At 38.4% G+C, this 9,908-nt stretch overlaps 1 protein-coding gene across 1 annotated transcript in view; it reads right to left on the bottom strand.

Moving 5' to 3' along the window:
- Window positions 1–8,371: 8,371 nt before the first annotated feature.
- The window catches only part of LOC115127099 (beta-enolase), a 36,034-nt gene continuing 34,497 nt past the window's right edge, over window positions 8,372–9,908 (bottom strand). The window contains exon 11 of the mRNA XM_065025113.1: window positions 8,372–8,614. Within this exon, the coding sequence (XP_064881185.1) occupies window positions 8,545–8,614 (70 nt within the window). The 3' untranslated portion in view covers window positions 8,372–8,544. The remainder of the gene's footprint in view (window positions 8,615–9,908) is intronic.

The following is a 9,908-nucleotide window of genomic DNA, read 5'->3' as shown; positions in this document are numbered from 1 at the left end:
TCAGCCAGTACATCAACCTCCCCACTACTTAGTGCTTGTTTAGCCAGTACATCAACATCCCCCACTACTTAGTGCTTGTTTAGCCAGTACATCAACATCCCCACAACTTAGTGCTTGTTTAGCCAGTACATCAACATCCCCACTACTTAGTGCTTGTTTAGCCAGTACATCAACATCCCCACTACTTAGTGGCTGTTTAGCCAGTACATCAACTGCCTTGTTCCCCTCCACATGGGTTGGGACCCAAGTATCTATTATCTATATGGTTTTGTAGTATGTGATAAAGCAGGTCTCGTCTCCTTTGTGAGCTAAAGGACTGAAAACTCATCAACACTGCACATGACTCAGAGCAAATTTCTACACTGTCTGTCTTGACTTCCTCCACCCACTGCAAGGTCAATAGTAGTAGTAGTAGTAGTAGTAACAGTAGTAGCAGCAGTAGTAGTAGTAGCAGCAGTAGTAGTAACAATAGCAATAGTAGTAGTGACAGTAGTAGTAGTACTAATAACAGTAGTAGTAGTAGTAACAGTAGTAGTAGTAGTAACAGTAGAAGTAGTAGTAGTAGTAACAGTAGCAATAGTAGCAATAGTAGCAGTAGTAGTAACAGTAGTAGTAGTAGTAACAGTAGTAGCAGTAGTAACAGTAGTAGCAGTAGTAACAGTATCAATAGTAGCAGTAGTACTAATAACAGTAGTAGTAGTAACAGTAGTAGTAGTAGTACTAATAACAGTAGTAGTAGTAACAGTAGTAGCAGTAGTAGTAGTAGTAGTAGTAGTAACAGTAGCAATAGTAGCAGTAGTACTAATAACAGTAGTAGTGGTAGTAGTAGTAGTAGTAGTAACAGTAGTAGTTGTAGTGGTAGTAGTAGTAGTAACAGTAGTAGTTGTAGTGGTAGTAGTAACAGTAACAATAGGGTATTTTCTGGGAATTCTCGGTGTCGAAGTTCGCGACTAAAGACAATTATAATAATAAAGTTATTGGCGGGGAAACTCAATCATTTCAATAGCGGGACACTAAAGGTTCGTATTTCAGCTTTGAAACCGACAGACTAAAATTAATTTTAGATTGTAATTAATCTATTTGTATGTTTTGCCTGAAAAATAAGGTCGCTAGTGTTTGTATAAGATATGAACTGAACGTTTTATATGTTGTTCAGATTGAATTGAAAGAAGAATTCATTCAAATTAATGGTGAGACAATTTCCATGTAATACGCTATTTTGCCCAAAATGATCTGCTAGAATAATTTATTGGCATTTAGAGGGAAAACGGGTGCATTATAGCTTAGAGTTTGTAGAGAAATGCTATTTCTTATGCAGGTGACCAACCTATTGCTAATACAGGGCTACAACTCAAAGTAAAGCCTGTGGGGTCCCCTACAGGATAGCTCCCGCATTACACTAACTGCCAAAACCAGCGCACACACATAATCTCCTTTGTAGCTGAACATTGTGTGTCCGAAGAGGATTCTACGATGACGGACAGACAACTGAGCCAATGGCGGAAGACTACAGACTACACCCCAGCTGAACCAATCCAAAGATCCGATCTTCCAGAATCAACCTACTTTCTGTTCTGTATATTAGTGGTGTACTGATTGTTAACGGTCTCTTGCCTGCTGTTCCATACGAACTAACGGAGGAGCCGTAATTACGCTGTACTAGATATCTTCACACTGAATAAACTGTTACTTGTCATACAATTTACCACTTTGTCTGAATCGATCCTTGACCGGCTCACCCATCTACATATCTAATTTCTAACAAGTTACTTTTCAGAAGTGGCTAAAAGTTCCAAATACATTTTTTTAAAGGAGCTGAATATCGTAAGGATAGTCTGAAAGATGCTACAGCTAGCAACAGAATTGCTAGGCATTCAATTGGGCTATATAGTGCACTACTTTAGACGAGAGTCCTATTCCCTATATAGTGCACTACTTTGGACTATAAAATAGGTAAGAATAGTTGAATCGTAAAAAGTTGTGATTGTTTTCCTGAGTATTGATTTTTGGTTAGGTAACGCCAGTGAATTCGAACAAGAAGTTTATCGTATTCTAAAAACATTATCTGTTTTCATTACGGGGAACAAGTAAATGTCTTATCTTAAAGGGACAGTACACGTTTATCACAGTGGTTTGAGTGTATGGCAGTGTATAAAATATTTTGGGGCGACAATTTGGAGATGGACTGAATGAGTTACATGAAACATCGAGGGATTTGGAGCGAATGATGTGAAGGGATTATCATAATTATTAGGTTTCGTTGTTGTAGTAAACGTTTGGGTTAAGGGGATTTCCCTATTCCCAGAGACAAGATATCTTAAAGGGGTAGACTCACAGATGGAACATTAGGAGTTTTAATTAGAAAAGTGAATAATGTATTGGCAATAGAGTCGTAATTAAAATACTAAGTCAAAGACGAGACAGTTACTTAGATCAAAATGAATTCTAAATAATAACGAAGAGACAATTACGATTTATGCCCATCGAAATGTTCGTATAAATTGAGCGAATTGAGAGATGAGAGATGTTGATTGATGTTGTAAATTCTAATTCAGGATTCAACAGATGTGATAAATTAGGTTTGGTTTATCGAACTGTTCATTGAAAGTCGTTGTGGATCGGCTCTAGGCTGAGCGCTTGTTGATGACATCACTCGGCAAGGCACTTTTGTCGCCACGGAAATGATGTTGTGACTGGGGGTAACGGAGAAAATTGTTTGCTGATAAAAGTGTTTTGTTTATTTGGTTACTGGTTATGGTCAATTTTAGGGTTTGATTTAACTTAATTAAACATTGTATTCTGGTGTGTTTAAGTAGGATTCCTTATTCCGGGACGGATGGAAGTTATCTAAAATATGTAAATTGAAGGAGCCATTGGAGAATTCGTTTACATTTTTATTAAATATCTGGGATTAAATTACGGATTTCTTACACTGAGAAATGTACGACATTTGCGGCAGAGGGAAAAAGTAATACATTGGATAATAACGTTATCAGGTTAATTGTATCTAAGGGTATCATTGGATAATAATGTTATCAGGTTAATTGTATCTAAGGGTATCATTGGATAATAATGTCATCAGGTTAATTGTATCTAAGGGTATCATTGGATAATAATGTTATCAGGTTAATTGTATCTAAGGGTATCATTGGATAATAATGTTATCAGGTTAATTGTATCTAAGGGTATCATTGGATAATAATGTTATCAGGTTAATTGTATCTAAGGGTAGCATGTTCATTTAAGTAAACATATACATTGACGTTGTTTAAAACTTATGATTAATGATTTGAGTCAAAAGGGGAATTATCATTAGGTTTAGTTTATAGTTCACTTTTGAGTTTCTGAATCGGAATTAGCATAGTGAATGCTAGTTAGGCGTTTTGTGTTCTTCTGGGAAAATGGATGTTTAGGTGTCTCACTTTTAGATGTTTCCTGGGATTATAATCTTGGGGAGATTGAGGGAATAAACGACCAAATTGAAAAAGACCTGGAAGTTTATTAAGTTGTTTATTCATTAAATATATACACATAAAACATTTGTTAGGACTATTTGTTTTAGTGCAAAGGTATTTTAAAGAGGCACGTTCACATATGGAACTTTATGAGTTTTTATTTTATGAGTTTTAATTACACAAGTTAATTTTTTTGATTTTAAGGATAAAGGGTTCTTTAATATGTCTAATGTAGTATGGAACATGACTATAAAAGGGTGGTATGACCTATTGACCTTATCATGGCTATCTTTTGGGTTCTGATCAGCCTCAGGGGAGAGCCATTTGTATTATGAATTTGTGGTCATTTGGGTTACTAGTTTTAAGGTAAATTAATTATAATGGAGTTTTAGTTTGGGGTTTAGAATTATTGTTTGAATCACTGAATGAGAAAGTGTTTCAGGATTCTCTTTTACAATATTAGCTGTGAAGTTTTTTGAATTGGCTATTATTGATTTGGTATTACAACAGAAAAGAATCCTATTTATCATTGAGAATAAATAGGGGGAGATAAAACATGGTCCTTTGAGGTTTGGACAGGACACCTGTCAGTTGATCTGTATAGACATGAAAAGTGAAGGCATTTACAATGTATCAACCATAATGCTATACAGTATATGACCAGTATATGACTGATGTTAAAGGACAGCTGCTGAATGATTAATACAACACACATTATATTACAACACATTCCAATCAGAATAATACATGTATCAGTTAATAGATCACATTTGATCAAATGCCACTATTGTTCCAGCAGGTGGAGCTACAATGTAACAACATACAGCATTGTGACTCACAGTTCTATAATAGAATTCCATGAGTTCCATTCTGATGGTTGTTATGGTGATCAGGTGATCTCAGCCTCACTCTTCTTCAACACGATCACCTGTTCAACACAGAAGTAGTTCATCAGTGTGGCCATGCATTTACTTATCCAATACAGAACCACTTAGAAATGTAAATTATATCAGATGTTTTACTAGTCAATACTGTGCTACAGTACAAGTACCACCAATATTTACTCCTCATCAATACCTGGGCAATTTCTCCACGTCAATACTGTGCTACAGGACCAGTACCACCAATATTTTTTCCTTATCTTAAGAGAGAGGGCTATATGAATCCACTCACCCAGTATGGAAGGAGGTGGAGTATAGTGAAGGTGAGAGTTTTTAACTGTAATCCGGAGAGAGGGACGTATTGCATAAAGATACGCCTTACCCTTTAAACAGTAATGAAGGAGGATCTAGAGTTGTGGTGTGATGGATATGACCCGTTTTTGGTCGACACCCTAGTACGGTTCTGGGTAGAGGAGGTTAGGCCAGTATGGTAAAGCTGTTCACGAAAGCAGGAATGCCAGATAATGACAGTTGCATTGATTTGCACTATTTAAATCCCCAGGTTCCTCCCTTTACAGTGACCGGAGGAGATTATTACCGTTTGGCCCGGTACAGTACTCTTGGGAAATGATGTCAGGGCGAGGTTTTACCGGCAGATTGGACAGGATTATGCTCCCTTGTACATTTGGGAATGCCTTTCACACTCATTCAACACCAAGACATGAAGTTTAGCCAAACGGGAGAAAAGAGCTACTCCATTTGGGTCTCTTGATGACAAAGTATACATTGATAACATTGGGGTTCCACGGGAGGTGCCAGATGAGTTCAAAGCAAGAAATCAGATCCTAGCAGGATTAGAGTTAAGTATTTCCAGGTGGTCTACTCTCAATAAGAACGTGGACTGGATTAATTATATTTATTATAATCAACAGTGCTTTATCAATTGTACCAGAGATGCTATTAAATGTTTTGTAGAACAGACTGAAGCAACCAGCTGGATGGCTTGGCAGAATAGAATTGCATTAGATATGTTAATGGCTGAAAAGGGAGGAGTATGCATGATTTTCGGGACCATGTTTGTGCTTACATCCCAAATAACACAGCTCCGGACGAATCAGTGCCCAAAGCCTCAGCTGGTTTGACCACCCTGGCTCACGGTTTGGCAGAAAACTCTGGGGTGGATACTTCTCTGACTAATTGGTTTGATAATCCGTTTGGAAAATGGAAAAATGTTATAATCACTGTGTTATGGGCTACATTCACCTGTGTGACTGTTTTAGTTTTATGTTTTATATTTTAGTTTTTATATTATCTAATTATGTTATATGTTATAGTTATGGGCTGTTGTCTAATTCCCTGTGTATGAGGCCTTATATTCCAGGACTCTGGAGAAATCTATGACACAACAGATGGTGAGGTACGGGCCGATTCCAGGTTCTGACCCGTGGAGTGCTGAATGCATGTCTACAGAACAAGTGGACGAATCTGGATCCTTCATTTGCGGGGAATTTATATTTGATGAGATCATTTTTTATGTTTAAGGAGGTTAGGTTGTATCTTGTTTCAATATTAGACTGTTGTTTTATGAAGATGTTCACGAAAATCCTGATAAGAAGAGTTATGATTCTGATGTAGGCCTAAGAAACAGTCAGTGCGAATGCAAGTAGTGGGTTATGTTTAGGTGATGTTTTGATGAGAAGAAATATTTCTAATAAAAATAGAAATAGGCTTTTTAATATTACAATATAACTACATGTGTGATTGGATGTATAATATTTAATCAAAGGGTGGATATGTTAAGGGAATTTTTATCAATGATGACTTATGTATACATTTTAATCAGGACTGACTAATCAGAATACTATTATGTTACTGTATATGTATGAATTGTCTTTCTTAATCCTAGTACTGAATATAATGTGTGTAAATATAATCAAGAATTAGAACAATGACTGTCTATTCCTTGGTAGAAATGAATGAACTATATCGCCTGTCTGGCTAGAAGGCTTATCTTCACAAGCATGACCTTGGCTCGGTCATATATTATCTTAATAGGGAGAGACATGTGAGAACCATACAGCCATTGTACCAGAGCGGAGATGACACGGGTTAGTACTAAAACTAATGACGTCATTTTAACCTGTGGTAAAATGTGTAAGGAGCAGTACTCTCGTGAATAAAGGCTGCTGTTTGACTTTAAGACTGGGCTCTGTCCATTTTTATAAAATAAGGGTCATACAAACCCTTATGAATTGACAGAGTGTTTCATTTTAATTGGGTGTTAAAACATAGAGGAATTTAATTCCTACAACAAGAAGGTAGAAACTAGGGCCTGTAGGACCAGCCTTGTTGATAGTGCTGTTAAGAAACAGATCAGGGCTTTATTATGGACAGACTTCTCACCATCTTAACGGTTGTATAAATATGTTTTGACCAAGACAGATGACCTCAACTTGTTCAATTTCCATGTTATTTATTACAATCCAGGGTTACTCCAAGCAGTTTAGTCACCTCAACTTGTTCAATTCCCACATTTATTACAGGATTTAGTTGAGGTTTAGTGATTGATTTGTCTTTAACAATGCTTTTAGTTTAAATATTTAGGACTAACTTATTTCTTGCCACCCACTCTGAAACTGACTGCAGCTCTAAGGGTTGCAGTGATTTAACTCTCCGTAGTAGCTGACGTGTATAGTGTCTAGTCATCCACATACATACAGACTGGCTTTACTCAGGGGCCTAGACAGCTGCCCTGGGGAATTCCTGATTCTACCTGGATTATATTGGAGAGGCTTCCATTAAAGAACACCCTCTGTGTTCTGTTAGACAGGTAACTCTTTATCCACATTATAGCAGGGGGTGTAAAGCCATAACACCCTCTGAGTTCTGTTAGACAGGTAACTCTTTATCCACATTATAACAGGGGGTGTAAAGCCATAACACCCTCTGTGTTCTGTTAGACAGGTAACTCTTTATCCACATTATAGCAGGGGGTGTAAAACCATAACTCATACGTTTTGCCAGCAGCAGACTATGATCGATAATGTCAAAAGCTGCACTGAAGTCTAACAAAACAGCCCCCACAATCTTTTCATCATCAATGTCTCTCAGCCAATCATTCATGTGTGTTAGCGCTGTGTTTGTTGAATGTCCTTCTCTATGAGTTCTGAAAGTCTGATGTCAATTGTTTTACTGTGAAATAGCATTGTACCTGGTCAAACACCATTATTTCCAGAAGTTTACTAAGTGTTGGTAACAGGCTGATTGGTCGGCTGTTAGAGCCAGTTAAGAGGTCTTTATTAGGTAGTGGAATAACTTTAGCGTCGGTCCTGTCCTAGTAGGCTTGAAGATGTGGCAAATAGGAGTGGAACTATCATCCGCTATTATTCATTTTCAGACCCTGGTGGCTTGTCATTGTTGATAGACACATTTTTTCACCTCTTCCACACTCACGTTACAGAATTTAAAATTACAATGCCTGTTCTTTCATAATTTGATACTTGGATGTGTAGTGTCAGCGTTTGCTGCTGCCATGTCATGCTTAAGTTTGCCAATCTTGTGTGATGTTAAATATGAGCCACTATCGGTAACCACCGTCCGTTATACCCTCACAACTGTCACTTTAGTTTCCATTTCTTTCCTCTGATCCGGAGGGTCGCTAGCAAGTGGATCATATTTAATAGCATACATTAGTAAGACATCTTGATGTACAGTACACCCCCTGGACAGGACACTAGTCTATCTACTATTTCTATAGTGAGACAACTTGATGTTCGGTAAGTTGCTGTTGATAAGAGTGTTTGCTAAATAAATTCGATGTAAATGTAGTTGCTTTGTTAGATGGTGATAAAGTTCACAGTTCGCGTTTGTTATGTAAATGGGAGCTGGGCTTTGGCTCCAACTCAGGGTAGGTCCTCTGGCCCAGTGAGACACGGATGCCAGTCCGCGTAGATGAAAAAAGAAAAGCCTTTCGGGTAAAACACCAGGGTAAATCCTTAATAGAAAGTCGACATAAACAACCAATCAGAACAGGAGAACAATTTTACATTTTTTATTTGTTTTATTTCTCACATTACGTCAAAAAAGCCGCTTGTGATGGGAGAGGGTCGGAGGTCGAAGATTTTTTAAAAACTTGACCCCAAGAGGGTAGACAGTCAGCTGTGATGGAAGGAAGAAGAAAGGCGTCAATTCAGGTCAGAGGTCAGGGTTTAGTTGATCTTGGGGTGGCGGTAGTCCTTGCCGGCGAACTTTGCCTTGTCTCCAAGCTCCTCCTCAATCCTGGAAGGGTCAAAGGTTAGGGATTAGAGGTCACAGTTTCAGTCATGGAATCATAGAGAATCTCTAAAATGGCCATTGGCATCCTAACAATATGACAAGAAAAAAAAAAGTATCCATCTTGGTCAGGAAAACTTTCAATCTGGAAACAAGCAGTAAACATGTCGTCCCCCACAAATGATGCAGCACCTTGACAGCAATTGAAGCTTAAGCGGGACTTCAAAGTTTGGAAATGTCAGTTTTAGTTTAGCGCCCCCTTGTGCCAATCAGTGTAATTAGCTGGGTCTCCATGGCTAGACGCACCAGTCACCCAAGTTAGGTCAAAATTGGCCCAGTGGTGCCTGAGATACGGCGTGTGACTAACTTCCATATTAACGTACGAATGGACAGAGATCCAACTCCATTGAGGGGGACACCTAGTCTAGTTGTATTGGTCAGGGTACAATAGCTGTCGTCAGGGTTAAGGGTTATTTCCATTCAGGAAGTAAACTGAAATTCCAATTATCTTTAAGGCTTTTCAATGAGGAAAATGTTGCATTCTAAATTGAGTTTACTTTCTGCATTCATTTGCATATTTCCGTCAGGGAACGTCTCTGTGAAGTTCGGGTACAACAATGCAATTTGCCATTGCACTCCTAAACGCAATTTTTTAAACTTTGGCAAAGGGTCAAGTCTACCAAACTTAGTGCACTCTGTCCGTAACGATTGTAGTTTTGGGAACAGAAAACTGTATTGAGACTGAATGTTTAATTGATGAGAAACAAAATGTGCAATTTTCATCTAGCTACATCTTCCTCCTTCTCCCACTTCCTGCCACTGGACTTGCTCTAATCACCATATTTGGAGTGGAAGTTCTAAACTGATTCTTCAGATGTACAGGGCATTCTGAAAATATTCAGACCCCTCGACTTTCCACTTTGTTGCATTACAGCCTTATTCTAAAATTGATTAGATTTGTTCCCCCCCCCTCATCAAGCAACACACAATACCCCATAATGACATCACAATACCCCATCGTGACATCACAATAACCCATAGTAACTAAAAAAAACAGTGCTGCAGAGATGGGAGAACCTTCCAGAAGGACAACCATTTCCACAGAGGAACTCAGGAGCTCGGTCAGAGTGACCATCGGGTTCTTGATCACCTCCCTGACCAAGGCCTTTCTCCCCTGAAAGCTCAGTTTGGCTGGACGGTCAGCTCTAGGAAGAGTCTTGGTGGTTCCAAACTTCTTCCATTTAAGAATGATTGACATAATCTGTCAACTGTGGGACCTTATATAGACAGGTGTGTGCCT

Source organism: Oncorhynchus nerka, linkage group LG12 (genome assembly GCF_034236695.1).
Source record: "Oncorhynchus nerka isolate Pitt River linkage group LG12, Oner_Uvic_2.0, whole genome shotgun sequence".
Lineage (NCBI taxonomy): Eukaryota > Metazoa > Chordata > Actinopteri > Salmoniformes > Salmonidae > Oncorhynchus > Oncorhynchus nerka.
This window is presented reverse-complemented; position numbering and strand designations above follow the sequence as displayed.